Source organism: Eptatretus burgeri, chromosome 17 (genome assembly GCF_056783735.1).
Source record: "Eptatretus burgeri isolate ZD-2024b chromosome 17, Ebu_testis_v1, whole genome shotgun sequence".
Classification (NCBI taxonomy): Eukaryota; Metazoa; Chordata; class Myxini; order Myxiniformes; family Myxinidae; genus Eptatretus; species Eptatretus burgeri.
In genome coordinates this window covers 22,009,989-22,031,549 of record NC_140977.1, presented here as the reverse complement: position 1 = coordinate 22,031,549, position 21,561 = coordinate 22,009,989, and the positions used below count along the sequence as shown (strand labels likewise).

General features: G+C 46.4%; 1 protein-coding gene and 1 pseudogene across 1 annotated transcript in view; one reads left to right on the top strand and one right to left on the bottom strand.

Annotated features, from left to right (window-relative positions):
- LOC147009516 (uncharacterized) overlaps window positions 1–21,561 on the bottom strand; it is a 58,055-nt gene that overhangs the window by 32,708 nt on the left and 3,786 nt on the right. Inside the window, 2 exon segments of the mRNA XM_085861194.1 lie at window positions 2,140–2,283; window positions 2,404–2,466. Of these exon segments, the coding sequence (XP_085717320.1) occupies window positions 2,140–2,283; window positions 2,404–2,466 (207 nt within the window).
- On the top strand, window positions 6,389–10,442 carry LOC147009517 (uncharacterized; annotated as a pseudogene).

The following is a 21,561-nucleotide window of genomic DNA, read 5'->3' as shown; positions in this document are numbered from 1 at the left end:
AAAGTCATGTGGCACAGTAAATTGGGTTTATTGGTATGTACAGCAGAGCATGGCAAGGAACTTGTGGGGTGCAGAAAAAGGCAAGGAATTTACAAAAGCAGACACAGAGCAGACTTATCCCGTTATATCTTCTACAATCTTAACTTAAGCTACGACAGGTGTCATCTCTCTCTCTCACACACACACACACACACACACACACACACACACACACACACACACACACACACACACACACACACACACACACACACACACACACACACACACACACACACACACACGATTAGATATAGTCCAGAAAGAAAGAAAGAAAGACAGCAGATGAGGATAAACGGCCTCGCAATACCTGGCGCGGTCGGCAAACGAACGGAACCCAGTATGCTTAGGGAGAGGTAGAAGAGAGGAATACTGGTGTCTAAGGTGTGGGAGTGAGATGTAAGGCATCGTGCAATATGGGGGATGCGGTATCGTGCTCGAGGAAAATGGGATTGTGAGTCAGTAATGATGCTCTTTTGTGCGTCCAAAGGGGACGAGATAGAGGGATGGAAAGAGAGAGAGGAGAGAAGATGTGTGAGGAAAAAGATCCTTAACCTCGGCGTGCATAGGTCTGTAAGTGTAGCGTGCACCTCCGTGGAATGCTCCGCTTGAGAGTTGGCGTGTTACCTCCGGCTTAGTCACTTTTCCGGGGCTCGTGGCAACGTGCGCACTGCACTGGTCCTCAAGAAGAACATCTAAGTCGAACACCAATCGCGAGTGAAGAACCAGCGAAGAGCAGAGGCAACGAAGAGCAGCCAATGCAGAGCCGAGATTAGCAGAGAAGAAGAGGGTGAAGCAGAGAGCGAGTGGCTCTGCCTTTATAAGTGGCCCGGGTGAAGGGTGGGGTGATGATCCAAAAGCGACGCGCTGTGACCTGAATCCCACTTCTCTATTGGGTCACAGCGGCCCTAGCCATGCCCTGCCAGGCTCCCGGAGCTGGAAACGGTCTCATTCGCCCATCCAGCTCAACACGGCCTGGAGCTCCTGACTCAACATAGGGTATGAGCTGGGACCCTGGCCCCGAACGTGCTCTGTGTGCAGTCTGACTGCCGAATAGCAATGCATATCCGCCACCCACGGGCTTCCTCTCATGAGCAAAAATGCACACCCGGGCGCCGTACCAAACTCCCAGATCACCGTTCCTGCGACCCCCCTCGCCACCCCTGTCTTGCCTTGTTCTGACGACTGTACGAGTGTCATATCACTCCCACGTGCTCACCCGGGACATCCCCAGCGAGATGCAGTCGAGCTATTAACGTCCATTGCTCAGCCCTGCTTCGCGCGGTCCAAGGACAGTCCAAGTTGTGCAGTACTCCTCCGTGTCATGGAGAATTGTAGCAATGAGGGGGTACGGGAATATTTTTACCATGTGTGGGAAGCGTTTGTGGTTGAAGTGGTGAGGTTTTGATGAGCGAGGGGTGAGCAAGGTGAGATGCCGGTTAGAAATTGGCGTGCAGATTTGAATGAAATAATGGCGCGCGATGCGTGCGCTGTACAGTATCTATTGTGTTTCTGTTGGTTCTAAAACCACGGGAGGCATCATAGTGCGCTCATTCAATCACATCTTGCATAGCGTGTGTGCTTGCTTGCCTAATTTGTATCATGGCTAAAAGGAAAGGCTTGGAACAGAAATCAGAATAGAAGATAGAGATATAGTTAATAGACCTAGCTATTAGACCCACACAATACACTTAGTCCCGTTGACCCACTAGACATGAGGGGAAGGTCTGACTGCACGAAGATTAACGAAATAACTGCCTGGGGATCACTGTATGTTGGGTGCCATTGCCTTTGAGGCATGCGGTTTTGTAGAACTGCAATAGTATATTGATGAAAAATAGTTTTCAAACTTTAGCTTCATGTGTCTGATCAATCCTGAGAAAAGGTCAGAAATACAGAGTACAGAAAATTTCACGGTATCTTAAACGCAACTACTATTCCTGTCTTGTGAGCATAAGCAAAAGCACTTGGTTAAACATATTTGAAATGGACACGTCCTTCTGCAGGAATTGGAATGAATTCATTTAATTTTAAAAAGAAAAAAAAAAAGGCAAAACAAGTAAATACAGTTTGATGCCTTCTCTGTGTAATTCAGCTTACCTTGAAGCAGCTGAGAAGCTTTGCTCGGCTCCATCGGTGAAGAATCGCATGGTTCCTGTTTTACACATTCATCGCTCAAAACATCCTGGGAAGTCTGAAGAAAGTTGCTTTGGAAAGTTTCAGTGTTCACCAGATAAGCTTCACCTGCAAATCATGTGCCATCAGATTTGTTAATTTTTTTCTCTCGAAGACATTTGCATTGGTTATTATTAATATTATATTCACGATGAACTGAAAGAGGAAGATTGTTATTATTCTTCAGACCTTGGAAAGGTGAGGAGTAATCATCAATGAACTCAGACTTCACCTTCACCTCCACAATTAAATCTGAAAATAAAGACATCCCATTCAACCTCAACTTTAAGTAGCATTTACAAACAAACTCAAGGTCAAACTAATCTCCAAAATGTGTTTGCTTGTCAATCTCCTGAAAAATAGTGATTTGAATCTGCTTGAGAAAGTAAACCCAATGACCGATTCACAGCATAAAGATCAGCTAAATGACCGCATTACCACTATGGTTGACAACATTCGTGCCACTACTTATCACGGCTCTTTCACCGTCATGGGCAACTTCAATGACCTTGATACGGCATCACTAAAGCAAAACATCCTTTATTTCTGCAAATCGTTAAAAGGGCCACTGAGGTCTCTGTTGTTCTGGACAACAATTTGACGGATCGAGGTGATAGTTATAACGATATGGATATATCTGCTCCATTCCTATATCAGCTTGCGATCATGCAGTCATCACTCTCCGTCTTCACCAATGAATACCGTCCCTTAAACCTACCATGATTTCACTACGGCCTTTCCGTGACTCCTCCGTTCGCACATTTGGTTAAGGGATAATGCAAATGGACTGAGCAATACCAAATGAGACTGACAACCCCAATAGTATGGCAGAACAATTTTGTCAGCTCATTAATACTCATTTATTTCTCCTTTGTCCTGACTGTGGAACCAACTTTCACATTCTCTTCAATCTCACTCTTCCCTTCAGGTCTTCAAGACAGATGTTCACCAAAATCTCAGATCATCCCCCATATAAAACCATGCTCTTTTCTGCACCTCTCAAATTTTGCTACTGTATTCATCTTGTCCACCCCACCTCCCCCTGCGTTCTCCCATACTCAGTTTCCTGCGTCCCTTGTTCGTCCGTCTCCATCTATTTTCTCCTCCAAACCTGCTGTTGGAATTCCACCCATCTCTTTCTGCTGTCCCTTTTGCTATGTTGCGTCCTGATCCATTCTGTGTTCTAGCTCCTACACAAGCCTCGACTCTGTATACAAAAAAAACAAACAAACAAAAAAACAAGTCAGTACAGAGAGTATTTTCAACTAATATTGTTCAAGCGTCGAAGAAATGATAAACTAGAGCGAAATCGACGACGCGCCATCGCAAATCACCACACTTCCCACCCAAAGCAAAGTTGAAAGATGGCAAAAGGTTTTTTTTTTTACCAGGAATGACCCAATATTAAATTTTGTTGAAAAAAAAATAAAAATAATAATCTTCTGCTTTGACCCCATGACACTAAGTCCCCCGCCCCCCTTGGGCATGAACTGGCGGTGAGAGCCCCAAAAAATCATTACATATTTCATGCATCCCCCAATGTTGATTGCAGATAGAAAGTTTCATTTAAAAACTTTTATTTTATTTTTTGCAATCTGGCCATAATTGCATTTTTTGGTGTTTCACCAGACTCCACCCCAGGGGTTGAGGCCAAAAATGATACTGCTCACACGTTTGTACCATTTGGTGATCATAACTACCAAGATTGGTGAATTTCTGTGCAACTGTTTAGGTGGAGATAGTGTGATGGACGAACAGGCAGACAGAGCCAGTTACCAATATCCTCCACTCCCCCCAACCCTCCCAACCCATTTTTTTTTCAAAAAGCGTGAGGATAAACATGGATGAACAATGGTTTATGCAGGGAAATAATACACGTGACGCTGCTTTCAAACAGGATGATCATCCATACAGCACGATGCGAAACAAAGTACAGAGAACAATAAATTCTGCGAAAACAAGTTTTTATAGTCGGAAGGTTGAATGTTTAAAACGGAGCCAAGGAAATGACACCAACAAATCCATCATCTTATTGGGTTACAAATGCAATCTTTTTGCTTTCGTGAAAGTTACAAATTATTCCTTGAAGTAGCATATTAAATCATCTCACACAGTGCTCAAATGTACCTCCTTTGAACCTGTCTGTCCCGAGGCTTATTTACCAGCACCTTCACCACCCCTAATCATTGAATAGCACTTGGTGTTTACTTGTCTATGCCAACTCAAAACATCTAAAACTAGTCATCCATTTGACTGTCCCACAAGGCTACTGAAGAAATTTGTGTACGAGATATCTGAACCACTCACCAACATTTTTCATTCGTGCCTCAGATCTGGATGTTTCCCCAAATTTGGAAGACTGCATTAGTATTCCGAGTCCCGGAGAGCAACTCCTGTCACGAGTTATGATCAGTTCCGCCCGATCTCTATCACACCTGTGATATGGCACTTTCAAAATGACATATTCTGCCGCAGAATGCTCCCCAAGAGTACCTTTGGCGGGGTTCAGAGCATCGTCAAGTATATCGTGTGTGGGAGATAAGGATTGTTACATAAAATGACTCATAAAGCTTCTAAAATACGCTGAAAATACTTGGAAACGAACCTGAGAGAAAGGGCTGTACCTCTACATAACAAAAGACATGGAGAACTTTTTCAGCTTGCCGAATGGGCAGCTGCTCGTACTGAAAATTCCTGACCATGTGAGCTGGTGCAGGGCCCGAGTGGACAGGTGTGTGCTATACAAACCCCCAGACGGATCGCTACCAGTGAATGGACTGTGTATCTGGATTAGGTGCTTCTGAATACCAATGGGAAGGACATATCTGGGGCTTGTGAATGTACAGGGTAAGTTTACAATGATTATATTTACTATTAATCATGTTGGGAGAGGTGATGGGGGAGGGGCGAGGGGGGAGGGGCGAGGGGTTGGAGCTATGGAAGCTGTGAGAGCTCTGGGGCTATATTGTTTGTTTAATGTATGTATGTATATATATATATATATATATATATATATATATATATATATATATATATATATATATATATATATATATATATATATATACATATAGATATATATTGTTTGATTCCAGTGGCATAAGAGAAATTATACTAGTGTTTTGCATCTACAGTATTGAAAAAGTTGAAGTGTGTGTGCGTGCGTGCGTGGTATCTTCACTGTGGCTGCTCGCGTGCATCAACAGGAAATGATAGGAACTCAAATCCTTTCGGTCTCATCCCCAGATATTTGTGGTATTTCCTCCATTTCCATCAGTTGGATTTGTATTCAGGAACAGAACAATTGTGGTTAACCATTTTTAAATTGCCACTCTTTCATCTAAATGCTGTGCCATTTGAAGAAACGGAATGGATGGAGGGAAACATACTGCAGAAAGGGACTTAATCAGGCACTGCCAGGTCTTTAAGGAAGTAAACAGGTTTGAAAGGTCAGCCTTGAGGTTGGCTGGATGTTGTTTTCTGACTCCCCTCAGAGTGGACACACACTTGTAACAGGCTTTGTGGAATGATATGAGGTTGCCTTTGGTTGGATTTGCCTTCCAGGAAGAGAAGACAAGTTGTGTGAAGGCACTGCCTCACCCCAGTATTTGGTGTATCATGGGTATGGTAACTGGAGACAACCTTGGCTGAGTTTCTGAAGAAAGAGAGCAGACTCATGTGGAAGAATCCCAAGGCTGAATTAAACACACATGCAGGGGAGGTAGAGGTAGAAAACCAGACCTGAAATGAGATAGCAGCTTGCAGTCCCTGATAATTATAGTGGGGTGCCCGGACACTCAGTCATTTCAAATTGATGCAAAAGTTTCAGTTTTACTGCTAAATTGAAGGTAAGGGGCTATAGAACGATTTTGGTTCAAATGTCAAGCACTGCGATAATTTGGGGGGTGGAGGGAGTAGTGGGGGGCATTTTTCAATAAAACCGCATTTAAAATTAGACTTTAAAAAACCTCATGTTGTATTAGAACGCCGACAGACGTTTGGCATTGGTTCTATAATAAGAAAAAAATGACAAAATGCTTAAAAACATATTTTCCCCGAAATTAGTTAAAAAGTGGGGAGGGTAAGGGGGGGGTAATATCTCACAGCTGACACCACTCCAGTCCAAAAAAACTATTGTATTTTTCTTGCTGTTTTTTCCAGAATATTTTCTGAGATGGCAGGGACAACAAGTTGGCATTTGTGCATGCTATGCCAAAAGCAAACAGAGGAAGAGCTTGTTTGCCCTCTTGCGAATCCCGTGACTAGTCGTAGAGAGGGAGCCGACACAGAAATCACCAGCCTTGTAAGTCAATTCAGAGCAATTGGTACTGCTCCATACCCAGACGTAGAAATTCCAGATGCAGAGTCCATGCACAAGAATCGTGCATCCTGGCACACATCCTGTCGTCAGCTTTACAGGACATCTGCCCTTGACCATGCAAAAAAGTGTCATTATGAAGGACTGCCTCCAGCAAGAAAAAGATCCCTACGGACCAGCACAGCGGTAAATTGTACTCTGTGTCTCTTCTGTGGTGAAACCAATGCAACAGAACATTCTTTCCAGAAGGTCGAACTCACCCCACAGATGCACAACAAGGCAGTTGCACTGGGAGAAGACCGTGTCGTGGCACTCATGGCAGAAGGTGATCTGGTAGCCTTCGAAGCAAAGTATCACAGGAATTGCTACACACAGTCCAACCGCCGTTACGTTGCACTTTGTAAACAAGACACTGTTAGTGAAAACCTTGAAGCCACAACAAAAAATTAAGTGCTCCAATTCATAAAGGAAGAAGTCTCTGGAGGTCACAGATTCTTTGCATTGCAAGATCTGACAAATATGATGACAGAGAGATTGGAACTACATGGAATCCAGAAAGCTGTGTGCCGGACAAGCCTAAAGGAAACAGTTCTTGAACACATCCCGAATTTGACGGAAGAGAAGGGTGTACGAAATCGAGTTTTCCTTGTTTGTTCGAAAACGGCTCGAAAGATCATTTCAGATGCAACTCAAACACCAGATGAGGAAGCACGTACACTACTAATGGCAGCATCGATTCTCCGTAAAGCTGTTTTGGATCATGACACGCCATTCAAGTTTGAAGGTTCATTTCCCAATGATTGCGAACAATCATCTGTTCCACAGCGTATGAAGTATTTCTTCAGCCAACTCCTCGAAGGACCCAAATCATCACCCGAACAAGAGAATTCCAGGAAGATCCTCTCTGTGAGTCAAGTTGCTATGCTAAATATGACTTCTCTTTCTGCGAACTTGAGTTGCGAGCCTCCACCTGCAGTATTCCTGGCCCTCAAATTGCATTCCCAAACTTCCTCAAATTGCATTCCCAAACTTCTTCAAATTGCATTCCCAAACTTGCATTTCTTCAGCCAACTCCTCGAAGGACCCAAATCATCACCCGAACAAGAGAATTCCAGGAAGATCCTCTCTGTGAGTCAAGTTGTTATGCTAAATATGACTTCTCTTTCTGCGAACTTGAGTTGCGAGCCTCCACCTGCAGTATTCCTGGCTGTTGCAGATCAAATGAGGAATAACGGTGATATAGTCTGTCCTACAAACTTCCGTCAGCACATTTTCACAGTTGCAGCCCCTGGATAACTTGGATCACAATCCTACATCACGCACTGCCTGCTCTTCCTTCCATGGAACTGGGATTTCAATTTTTCAGTTCCCTTTATCACAGCAGCCTGGGTTAGATAAAGCATGTATACGAATCTCCTCTTACAAAACAGCAACAGGCAGCAGTGGACCCATCCTGCCTCGTTCATATATGTTTGTACCACCTGTGGGTAGGAATCTTGTCACCCAACCTCCGGTAAAGGATGTGCATCCAGTAACAGCGAGTACATTTGATGAGGAGAAACAGCACGAACAGGCATGGTTGACTGCAGTACATGACATCCAAAATGAGGATTCTGATTCAGAAAAGGACACACCAACAATGTGGTCTTCATTCCATGCTGCTCGATCAGATGCTGTTGGACAACCCGAAGAAGGCATTGAAGCCCTCCTGCCACTATTCCATGAGAAAGCAGCCACTCGAGAAATGATTCGACATGGAATGGAGCTGGTGAAAAAAAACAACTGACCACCTCAACCCACACCAAATACCTCTATTGGTTGTGGACCAACCACTCTATGATCTTGCAAAAAAAAAAAAAAAAATGCAGTGGACCTTCCCGGACATCTTTGGGGAAGACAAGTCTGTGGCCATGCTAGGTGGACTCCACAATGAAATGGCTTTGTGGAGCACCATGGGAGACCTTCTGTGTGGGTCTGGATGGCCTGAAGCCCTCAAAGAAGCTGGGCTAGTGAAGACAGAAGCAGCAGCCACATCTTTTCTGAAAGCGTCCAATGCAATGAGACCAAGATATGCTCATCAAGTTACTGTTGTGGTACTCGACACCATTCTGAAACGAGCTTACAAGGACAGTGGAACAGAGATGGCCCTTGAGGAATGGGTCGTGCTGACATCTCAAGAGAGCCCAACGTTCCAATTCTGGCTACTCGTACACAAGTACCAACAGATCATTCTCATGTTCATCCGAGCACATCGGGAACGGAAGTTCGAACTCATGGTCACTAACCTGCGGAAGCTTGTCCCTCTGTTCTTTGTTCTCGATCACCAGAATTATGCCAGATGGGTTCCAATCCTTATCCGAGACTTGGAAGATCTCCCAGATAGCATTCAGGTTGAGTTTGAAATGGGACACTGGACAATAACTTGAAGCAATCGGTGTTTCTCATCCTCACCAATTGATGAAGCACATGAGCAAGTGAACAAAAGGGTAAAAGGAGTAGGTGGCATTATTGGTCTCACAGAGAACCCCGAGATGCTGGAACGCTGGACCGTGACAGGTCCGGAACTCAGCCGTGTCATTGAGGACTTTACTGGTGTAAAAGACAAACGATGATGATGAACAACTCCCTCATCATGAGGAAGGATATGCTTCTCAGCACCGATTTCAACGCCATGTCAAAGATCTGATAGAGGTGTTGCTGAGCAAGGGGAGTCCTTTTGAGGAGCACAGCGAAGACCTGGTCACATTAGACAACAAGGTATGTGATTCTGTGACTGCAGCTGTATCTGTCCGTAATTTGAGTCTATGGGACAAGAGCAGTACGACAACTTTAGGAAGAATGTGCTGGACTCAAATGACACTTCTGACAGCACCTATCAAACAAAATAAGTTACTGTTGTTTCATGAGAAGAAAACACAGAAGACGACTGCAGCTAAACTTAGAATGCAGCACTTCAAACGTCATGCGGAGCTCTATGAACAAGCTTTTGTAGCACTGGACAGCCGTGGGGGTGATTGAGGAGTTTTTTCGTCATGAATCTTCACCATACCCACCTGCATTATCGTCAGAAGGATCCCTCAACTCTTGTACCAAGTCAGATTTGATTGTATACATCATGGAAACCAGTAAAAGCAGTATTATTTCTGCTGATGAGGAGCTAACTGCACCAGATGTTTACGACTTTGTTGTTATTGACGGTGGAGTAGTGATACACTCCCTTCCTGGTACAAATATCCAAGGCAAGACCTTTGATTCATATTTTGACAAGGTATTCTGCCCAAGAGTTCGCCACGACTTGAAACGATCGACACGAGTAGACATTGTTTGGGACGACTATCGTGCACTCACAATCAAAGGAGGTACAACGGAAAAACGAGGAACCCGACAGCGTGTATGTGGCACTGCCAAAATCCCTGGAAACTGGGAGAAGTTTCTGGCGAACGTTGATAACAAGAAGGAACTGTTCGCATTCCTGTCAAAAAAGATAACACAAGAACAGTTCCCAGATGACAAGGATGTCTACATCACTGCAGGTGATCAAGTACACCATGCTGGAAATGATCCACCAATGGATCAATGTAACCATGAGGAAGCTGACACTCGTGTTGCAGTACATCTTCTCCATGCCCTCCAAACATCGTCACTAGGGATGATCCAGACTGGAGACACAGATGTTGTGGGAATCCTTCTGAGCAATTTCCATCACATCAAGGCTCTGAATCCTGCCGCAGAAATCTGGATCTCCTTCAAAGCCGGAAAGACAACAAGAATGATCTCCCTGAACACTATCGCCACAAACCTGGGTATGACAACGTACAAAGCCATGGCCCTCTTTCACGCATTCACTGGATCAGACAGCACGTCTGGGGCGTTCCATGTCAAGTGTACACATTTTTCAGCTAAATTTTGACACATTGTCTCAGATTTCACTCCTTTTTTGTGCAAGTGTTTGTATCCACGGTAAAACATTATGTGTCAATTTTCAGACCTGGGGGCCCATTTTAGCCCCCCCCCCCCAAATTTGGGCACCCCGGGTTGACCCACAATCTTCCAGTGGCCATATCACAGGTTGTAGTGGTCCGATTTGGATGATCTTGGTATCAAAATGCTCGTAAAAGCGAGATCTTTTGAATCGTGTAAAGTAAAATCACTCCGAAACAGTAATTCAAAAAGTTATAGTTTGGGGCGCCTTTTGACCTTGGGCCCCCGCCTCCCAGCCAAACCGATGATCCCGATTTTTTTCATGTGAGAGTACCCCTTCATATACTCCAACACCTCAGCATAAATTAAAATGGGATCTCAATGGGTTCAAGTGTGATGATGGTTTTATTGTTCGGGGTCCACATATCACTAATTCTTGATTCGACATTGGGCGACGTTTGCCGTCATCGTTCCAATGACGTCACCTGCTGGCAGGCCACTTTATGTCTGAAATTGACAATCATCATCTCTGGACTGATATATATATATATATATATATATATATATATATATATATATATATATATATATATATATATATATATATATATATATATATATATATATATATATATATATATTGCATCATTTGCGAAAAATTATTCTGCCTTATGTGTCTATTGATTTTTAAGTGTACATTTTTGTATAACCATCATCGAATCAAGTTATAAATGGGCTAATCTCAGTTTTTGCATATTTTGCAGTAAGCATGGCGATTGAAGATCGAAAGGAGTTCCGAAAATACTGTTGCGATCCGTTCAGCTGCCATAAAACGAAACAACGAAAAGATCTTCGCAATGTGTCAAATGATATGTTGATGAAATTTTCTTCAAAGGTGAAAAAAAGATGACAGACTTTGTACTTCGTGCGGAAAAAAACTTTCTCAGTTGTCACCAGAGCGTATTGAAGAATCATCTTCGACCAGTTCAAAATTATCATCAGAAGGTACTATCGAAGGCATTGCAGACTCTATTTCGACAGATGAGGACAGGAGGTTTTTGAGTGAGAAGCAGAAGTTTACGTATCAAACCAGTCGTTATCGATGACAGGCGAAAGCCCGTTCGACAAACGAAAGGCGGAAAGGAACCCAGGGTACGTTCCTGAAAAGCGAAGTAAAGTGGAAGATTCTGTGCGAAAGAAATTAGAACTAGTTGCTGGACCAAGCACTGCGGAGAAAACACAAAATACAGCGTCAAAATGTGATGAAACCTGCATGCCAGAGGTGATCAAAAGCCTGAAAGATAAATACTTTGTTTCGAGCCGTTCAGAGCAAATACGTATACTGACAATATTTGCTTGGAATATGAGCATCAGAGGGATTATGAGTGAATACAGTTGCTCCCAAAGAATGGCTGTCCAAGCCAAAAATTTAGAGAAAGAAAATGGTATGCTATTGTCTCCAAATCCCAAACAGCGTAAAATATTGCCTGACGAAGTGAAATCCGCCGTAACCGAATTTTAGCAAAGTGATGAAGTCAGCCAAATAATGCTGGGAAAAAAGGACTGTGTGGTGGTCAGGAATGTACATGGAAAAGACAATTCAAAAGCGCCTGGTACTAAACAATCTCAAGGGACTGTTTCAGAAATTCAAAGAGAAGAACCCTGGCTTGAAAGTTGGATTCGTGAAGTTCGTCATGCTCCGTCCCTCGGAGTGTGTCCTGGCCGGTTCAGGCGGTACACACAGTGTATGTGTATGGACGATACATCAAAATGTGAAACTCATGATGTTTGGTTCCAATATGCCACAGATAGCCAAACTTCCGAGCTATCATCATGTCATAGCCTGCATAGTTTGTAACCCAGCACAACCGGCATGTTATTTCAGAACTTGTGAAAGTTGCCCATCAATTTAAGACTTCAAAACCGAGCTACTGAGTGCTTATGAACTAGAGGATATTGATGAAATTCAGTTTAAACGGTGGACATCCACCGACAGATCTGAACTGAGCTCCATGGTCCTGCCTTTGGAAGAATTCATTAATCAATTCTGTGAACGCGCGGTGAAATTAGTGAGACACGACTTCATTGCCAAGGCCCAATCTCAGTTTCTGAAAAATAAGAAAGACGAAATTGGTGAAGGAGAATTTGTCATTATTGGAGACTTCTCAGAGAACTATTCGTTTGTTGAACAGGATGCGGCCCAAGGATTCCATTGGAACTGCTCTCAAGCGACAATTCACCCCTGGGTTTACGATTTCAAATCGGACGATTTTAAACCACGATTCGTTCACGATTATATCAGAATGCAATACTCAAGACGTCTCAGTCCACCTCTTCCAAAGAATGCTCATTGAACACTTGAAATCTACCTTTGGAAATGTAAAGAAACTTTACTATTTCTCAGACGGTTGCGCTGGCCAATGTAAGAATTGCAAAGCCTTCATAAACCTCTGTCGTCACAAACCAGAGTATGGTATTGACGCAGAATGGCATTTTTTGCCACAAGTCATGGTAAGGACCCTTCAGAAGGCGTGGGAGGTACAGTCAAACGAGAAGCAACACGTGAGAGCCTGCGTAGACCTTACGACAGTCAAATTATTTATCCAAAATATCTTTTTGCCTTTGCTGAAAATGGTTTGAATGAAATGAAGTTCGATTACGGGATCCAAGAGGCGTATGACGAGGAAGAATTATTTAATTTTTAAAGTGATTCTTCACCATTGAGAGATGGGGCCAAAAAGGATATATGGCATGATATTTCAAATATGTATTGATTGGGCCCGATATGTTCTTGTAGATCAGGCAGTGCTTGCGGATGTATGCGATCTACCGAGTGCCCTTCTAGTTTACTTATTTATTTAATTACAACCTACGATCACAACGACCTCCATAACACCCTGAATTATTTATTTATCTGCATTTTACTATCACTTTTACCGGCCATAAAAACATCGCCTCAAAAGGAAACCATGATGAGTACAATTGATGGGCAGGGTACAGCCCAAAGTACCCCGTGGGGGTCCTCACCCCCTCTCGTTAAAACTCAAGGTGGGGAACCCGATCGAAGCAAGGGAGGAAATTTTTCCATTTATGATGACCAATCGTCTGATGCCCCACGTGGAGATCGGTTTCTGAGGTTTGGTACATGGAATGTAGGGACAATGACAGGGAGATCTGGAGAAGTGGTTGAAACATTGGTCAGAAGAAGAGTGGACATATGTTGTGTGCAGGAGACACGGTGGAAGGGAAGTGGTGTGAGAATGGTGAAGGGTAGGCCGGGCAGAAGTACAAGTTTATGTGGCAAGGGTGCCCGGAAGGCGTGCATGGTGTTGGTGTAATGTTTTCTGAGGAGTTTGTAGACAGTGTAGCGAGTGTGACTAGAGTGAGTGAAAGGTTGATGATGGTGAGAATCGTGATCGGAAATCTCTTGGTGAACGTCATCTCGGGATATGCCCCGCAGGTCAGTCGAAGCGATGAAGAGAAGAACATGTTCTGGTGTGCGATGGAGAAGTTGATGGAAAATGTGAAAGATGAGGAAGTTGTTGTGGTTGGAGGAGACTTGAATGGACATCTGGGAAGGAGTACAGACGGTTTTGAGGGAGTCAATGGGGGTTATGGATATGGTGTGAGAAATGGAGAAGGTGAAAGGATCTTGGAGTTTGCTGATGGAGCTGATTTGTTGCTCTGTAATACTCAATTCCAGAAAGCGAATCATAAGCTTATTACATACACGTCAGGTGGGTTGACGACAACCATTGACTACCTGATGGTGCGTCAGCGAGATAGGGGAAACCTCCGGGACACAAAGGTGATCCCAGGGGAGGAGACTGTTTCGCAGCACCACCTGGTTGTCTGCGATATAAGGGTGAAAGGTGCGCAGAGAATTCGGCGGGTGAAGTACCAACCGAGGATGAAGGTGTGGAGGTTGAAAGAGGCGACAATGAAGGAAGCATTAAGAGAGAGGCTGAGTATGGTTGAAGATGATGTGGTTGAGCTTGAAAGTGGTTGGATGTCAATGAAAGATAGTCTATTGGGAGCCGTTGGTGAGGTATGTGGATGGACAAAAGGACCACCGAGGCACTCGGAAACATGGTGGTGGGATGATGAAGTTGGAAAGACGATTGAAGAGAAGAGGAAGAAGTTCAAGGAATTGCAAAAGGCAAAGGATACGGTGGAAGAAGAGGCTGCACATGAAAGTTATAAGGAAGCCAAGAAGGCTGCAAAGAAAGAGGTTGCAAAGGCGCAGGAGGCCCATAGGAAAATGTTTGGAGAACGCTTGGATTCGGAGGAGGGTAAGAGAGCAGTATTCAGGATTGCAAAGCAGATAGCGAGAGAGAGATTTGATGTGACGGGGGTGAGTTGCTTGAAGGATGAAGTGGGACAAATTGTTGTGGATTTAGATGGAATTAAAGGAAGATGGAAGAGATATATGGAAAGGCTGTTGAATGTAGAAAATGAATAGGATAGAAACATCGAGAGTAACCCAGTTTTAGGACCAGCAGAGAAGATAACTGAGAAGGAAGTTAAGGAAGCTATAAGAGCAATGAAGAGTAGAAAAGCAGGAGGGCCGACAGGAGTTGTGGGAGATATGTTGAAGGCAGCGGGAAGTTGGGGTGTGAAGAGAATGACAGAGATCTGTAATCTGGTGGTGAAAGAAGGCCGCATTCCATTGGATTGGGAACTGAGTACCCTCCTCCCTCTGTACAAGGGGAAAGGTGACCCTCTGGACTGTGGCTCCTATAGAGCAATAAAGTTATTGGAGCATGGAATGAAGGTATTGGAAAGGGTGTTGGAGAAGAGGATAAGGAAGAAGGTAAAGATTGACGAAATGCAGTTTGGATTTATGCCAGGAAGAGGAACGACAGATGCAATTTTTATTGTAAGGCAGTTGCAGGAGAAGTACATGGAGAAGAGGAAGAAGTTGTTTTTTGGGTTTGTTGATCTGGAGAAAGCATTTGATAGGGTCCCACGCGAAGTAATGGCCTGGGCATTGAGGAAGTTAGGCGTGGAGGAATGGTTGATCAGAGTAGTGATGGCCATGTACGAGAGAGCACGCACAGCTGTAAGGACGAAGGATGGGAACAGTGGTGAGTTTGAGGTGAGGGTAGGAGTGCACCAGGGGTCGGAACTAAGTCCACTTCTATTTGTAGTTGTGATGGAGGTGCTGGCTCGGAGGGTAAAGGAGGGTTTACCGTGGGAGCTGCTGTATGCAGATGATCTGGTGTTGATTGCAGAGAGTATGGATGGACTGAAGGAGAAGATGAACAAGTGGAAGGAATGTATGGAGGCAAAAGGTTTGAAGGTGACTATCGGAAAGACGAAGGTGATGGCAAGTGGTAAAGCATGTGGTGAGGTGGAAAGGACTGGGAAGTGGCCGTGTGCTGTGTGCAGGAAGGGTGTCGGAGTGAACTCCATTCAGTGTACAATGTGTGCTGAATGGGTTCATCGAAAATGTAGTGGGGTGAGAGGGTCATTAACCAGTGTGGCAGCTACATTCAAGTGTAAGGTGTGCATCGAGGGAGCAGCAGATGAAGGAATTGTTGAGTTGGATCTTGGAGATGGTGTGAAGCTGGAAGGGGTGAAAACATTTTGCTATCTCGGAGACATGCTGAATGGAGAAGGTGGATCAGACTCTTCGACGGTTGCTAGAGTGAGATGTGCATGGAAGAAGTTTCAGGAACTGAGTGGCGTGCTGACAAAGAGGGGAGTGTCGTTGAAGCTGAAGGGAAAGGTGTATGCTACATGTGTGAGGAGTACGATGATTTATGGGAGTGAGACATGGGTACTGAACATGGAGCAGCAACAAAGGCTGGAAAGGGTGGAAATGCGAATGGTTCGGTGGATGTGTGGAGTATCATTGAGAGAGAGGAAGACAAATGATGACTTGCGGAAGATGATGGGAATAGAGTCTGTGATGGAGGTTGTGAAGAGAAACAGGTTGAGATGGTTGGGTCATGTGTTGAGGAAGGATGAAAGTGACTGGGTGAGAGGAGTGTTGGAAATGAGTGTAGTCGGAAGTAGAGGACGGGGAAGACCGAGAAAAACTTGGCTAAATGTGGTGGAAGAGGAAATGTGGGCAAGGGGATTAAGAAGGGGAGATGCAGAAAACAGGGTAAAGTGGAGAAGATTGTCATGGGGCCCGCAAGGCTAACCCCTGCTTTAGCGGGGAAAATGGCCTTTAAATGCTTGTGTGTGTGTGTGTGTGTGTGTGTGTGTGTGTGTATTTTACTATCACTGCGAACTACCTAACAACTTAGATTATATTGTTACGAATTCGCGCTCCGCCGGTGTGCGAACGACCGCATTTAACCAATAGCGGCCGCTTCGCCCACCGACGTGCAATTCAGCCGTGACCCTCTCGGAACAACACCGGGAGCTAGTCACGGGTGGGGGTTTAACCTCACCACAACTCAGTCCGCATTCTACCCACGCGAAATAGGGTCCGATTGCCGAATGGTCGATTTACTTAAGTACCCGCGCGGATAGCGTACCGAGGAGTTGTACCACGCCACAGGTCGACTCCGGACACGAACCGCTTAAGCGGCTCGTTCCGTGCTACAGGGATAACCGAGCAGAGTTATCGTCGACCTTGACGGTTCAGATTAGTTACCGGGTGTTTTCAACCCACTATTAATCCCTTACGTGATGCAAGATGGAGATTCAAACAAAGGAAAGGACGCAGTGAAACGGGGAACAATTGGACCAGCACATTTATTCCGCGCCACACGGCAGCACGGAAGGCACGTATATTACAGTCAAGCAAGAAACACAATAAAAGCAAGCGAAGAGACACACGCAGATCTACAACCGAATAATGCAATTCACACGGCAACACTTATAACAGTTCTACTTCACCAGACTGGCGCCACACATACACGTTTACACAGAACCCAAAAGAAATGGAAGTCGCGACTTCCCTGAGCCTGTCGAGTCCTTGGCGACCGTAACTCCGAGTCCCTCCGGCGTGATCCATTGGGCTCGTGCCTCGCGCCTGCACGTGTCGTCCGCCCGACAGGGACGAACGAACAGAACCTCCGACCAGGAACAATCACCACAACTGTTGACAATTCCCCTTCAGGGACAAGGGAACAGGGACAAGGGGACGACGTTATTGTCGACCGTTACGCCCACGCCTTTTGTAGGGTGGGGCTCAGCCCTTCGCCCCGCCCCATTTCTGGCTCCACCTCCCTTCTGGAAGCTTCCCAAAAAGGGGCGTGCCCTCTCATTCCCCCCTCCCCGTGCCGTGCGGGGGACGAGAAAAGTCAGTTTTGGCTTGGGGCCAGGGAATTATTCCCCCAAAATCAGGCCCCCACCTTTTTTCACGTTTGACCTCTGGCTCAAATCGCACCTCCCCCATGCCAAAGCGTGGGAAAAGCAGGAGGGAAAATCCGGCGGGAGACATTCAAGCGGGAGTTTTGGGCGGGAGATGCCCATTCGCACCCTTGTTGCTGCTGCCTCTCTGCTCCTTTCATCCGTCCCGCAGAGATCGTGACCACACGGTGCTCATTGAATGGCGAGTGGCGAAGATGGTGGGAGCGTAGTTGTGGAAGGTGGCGTCGTGGTGTGAATGGCGTGATTGTGGGCATCGTGTAGTGAATGGGGTGATCGTTGAGATGTTGGTTGTGGGGATGTGCGTGGTTGTTCTTGCACCAAAGTAACGACAGCAAAAGAAAAATGGCTAACTGAAGAATCGCAGCCCGAATGGATCACATACATTCCCTCTAAACAACGGGTTTGGGCTAACTACACATGAATTTACCGATATATCTCACCTGAGGACCCTTTATGGTGTAATGCGAAATTCCACAGCCGTAACAATATATATGGTTACATACACTTTCCAACCTCCACTCCCAACACACAACTTTTATTTATTTATTTACAAGGATATATACGAGGATATACAAGGAACTTTTGCACGCTACCTACATGTCCTACCAATATCCCTGTACCCCTCTATATGCAATGAATCTAGATGCCTATTTAATTCCAATTTAAACCATGCTAACACTACTGCCACTATCTTTCTAGAGAGACCATTCCATGCATTTACTCTATGACTGTCATAACTCTCCTCTTCTGTACTGTTCGGCTATAGCTCCTGGTCACATCACTGTCTATTCTGTAAAAACTCTTCTGCACTTATTTTGTGCAAACTCTTCAATAGCTTAAATATCTCTTTCATATCCCCTTGTAATCACCTTCTTTCTCACGTATAAAGCCCAGTCACATTCAGCCACTCCTCATAGCTAGGTCTGGAATAAATTTAGTCGCTCTACACTCAACCCTCTTTATGGTGGCTGTGTCCTTCCTCAGATGTGATGACCAAAAGTGCACACAATATTCTAGATGAGGCCTTACTAAATTCCTATACAATGTTAAAAACACGTCTTTTAATTTATAATTTATCCCCCCTGTGAATACTGTGGTGTATTGGCATAGAGCGTTGTGGGGGCGTGGAGGAGTTGTGAAAGTAGTCACGTGTCGGCAATGCATATAGCTGTTCGCGCACGCTAGAGGCTCGCAGTAGTGCGCAGTAGTGTACATCCGGACGGGCAATAAACACAGTTACGACAACCCTCACGACTCTCCGTGCCTCACTGCCCTCCGGACATTACATTGGCGACGCGCATGTTTCGGATCGACGGGTGCAGAGTGCCTGTTTTCCTTGGCATTGACTTTGAGTCGTTGCCGGAGCAATTGGATTGTAGGGCGCACGGAGCGCCAGGAAAATCAGCGCAGCTCGCGCGGAACGAGTTCGATCACCTGGCGAGGAGCCCAGGGAAGCGCATCGCGAGTTTCGCCGCATGGGTGAGACATCTCGCCGTCGCCTGCGAATTCACGTCTGCAAACGTCTGGTTTGCAAGAGTCGGAAATGGTTTCTGCAATGCCACGGCTAAAGGACGAGGACATTACATTCAACTCAGAAGCGGCGTCGGCCGTCGCACAGACTCTGAGGGATGTCCGGGCCCTCGATGGCCAGAGCATGACAGGTGATCCAGGGGTCCGCGCGGTGTACCAAGCGCCCACGGCCACACGCACAGTCTTCGGTGCGGGTCGTGGCCAAACGTTGCAGCGCGGCCAGTCGGACGGCGATCTGAACACTCAGGGACATCTACAGCGTGTGTACAGTGTCATTGGCCACCATGACGGTCATGGATGGCGATGTGCGAGGTGACCCCAACGTCCCGGGTCGAGACCTACACCCGGTACGAGGTTTTGTGCATGACGTACGCTTTTACGTCCCGGGTCAAGACCTGCAGCCTGTGTGAGGTTTTGTGGATGGAATGCCGATTGTGTTTCAAGTTGGTACCGGAGCGGCGGTGTCGATCATGAGCGAGCGCACCGCTCGTGCACTCCCCGGTCTACGCCTTTTCAGGTCTACCCTCGCGTTGCATACGTATACCAGTGAAGCACTACCAGCGGTTGGCAGGGCACACGTCTTGGTCGCCCATCAAGGTTAGCGGGTCGCGCTCTCGCTGTTCGTGGTGCGAGGGGAGGGCCCCGCCCTTTTGGGTCGGAGTTGGTTGGCCCGCATTCAACTAGACGGGACGGCGCCAGCCAGTGGCCTTGGACGTCCCGTGCTGAGCCGATTAGAGAGTCGGTGGGAGGAGGTTCCTCTTGCGGAGTTTGTACCTCCAGGTGCGCCTGTGTCTCCTTCGGGCCCCGTACCTCCGTTTGGGCCCGGGCCTCCCTCGAGACCCGAGGGCGAGGTCCCGGTGGTAGGGGCCACGGCGATACAACAATGGTGTCCGTTCATTGCTTCCTGAGACTACGATATATGGTTCCGGAGCAACAGGGAGCCTGCCAGCTGCGACGGGCTCTTGCGCTTGCGTGGCGCGGAGGGTCCACCTTCGTCAGGATCAACCAACCGGGTTGGTGTGTTGGCACTGGTCCAGGTCCAGGATGGGCTGGTCACGGCCAAGCAGGTCGCAGTGGAATCGGCTCATGATACAGTGCCCGCCCGTGTCGTTCAGGCGATTTCAACGGGGGATTGGAGCGAACCGGTCGCATTCAAGAAGTTCGCAGAACGCGACAATCGACGGTGTCCTCTTCGACGTTCAGATGAGGACCTGCACGCAAGTCGCCTCAACGTCGTGACAACCAAGAGGCTTGCTCGCAGCGTGGTTCATGATTTGTGAATTGTGGTGTGTTTGATTCTCGCGGCACGAGTGATTAAGCTTGGCGTTATAAAAGCAAATGCCGACAGTCCACGTGTGAGCAAAATGTGTTTGATTGGAATCAATGCTTTCTTTGATGTGAAGAACTTGCGGGCGATCATTGTGAATAAAGAGGTCTTCCAGATCCCGGTCGTCAATGACAGTCCACAGTTCGCTGCAGCCGCATGTGTTAGAATTATACTGTGGGAACGCGCTGTACGTAAAGAGAAGTTTGCATCTGCGCCAACGATGTTTTTGCTGCTTTATGACATTGCTGTGCATCCAGTCTACGCTGCTCGTCTGTGTGGACGTGTGTTGAAGTCTCGGCTGGATTTGCTGCGACCTAAGGGATCGGTGGCAGGGGCGGTGTTGCGCCCGGCGTTGGTGCGCGATTTTGGTGTGGGACAGCTGGTAATGGAGCCAGCTAATTGCCTGGATCGAGTTGATGGCGGGGAGCAGGAGCAGGTTCGCTGTTCAGCGTCACCCCCACCCCTGATATTGCCAAGGTCAGACGTGCCTGGCGCCATGGAGCGCAAACCTCTGGTCTCGCCAAGGTCAGCTGCGCTGGCGCCCACGGGGCTTGCAGACTCGGGGTGTTTACCTGATTCGGTCCTGTCTGAGGGAGATGTGCCAACTTGTTGACCGGGGGCATTTGATTGTGCCGGGGGAGGTTCGCCTGGGGTGTCACCTCGACCTCGCCGGAAGGCGTGTAAGCATGAGCCGCCTGGGGGCGCTTCTGCTGCATAGTTATACTGTGCTCCCAAACTTCCCTCTTTATATCTTTAACACGGCCATTGTTATTATGGTCTGCAAACATCAGTGGCTTTGTCGTGCAACTCAGTACTCGAGCACCAGTCTACTGCATTTGGAGTTCAACTCACTCGCACCAACACAGTATATGATGTGATGGGGATGGAAGAGTGTATTGTGTGCCAGATTAAAACAACG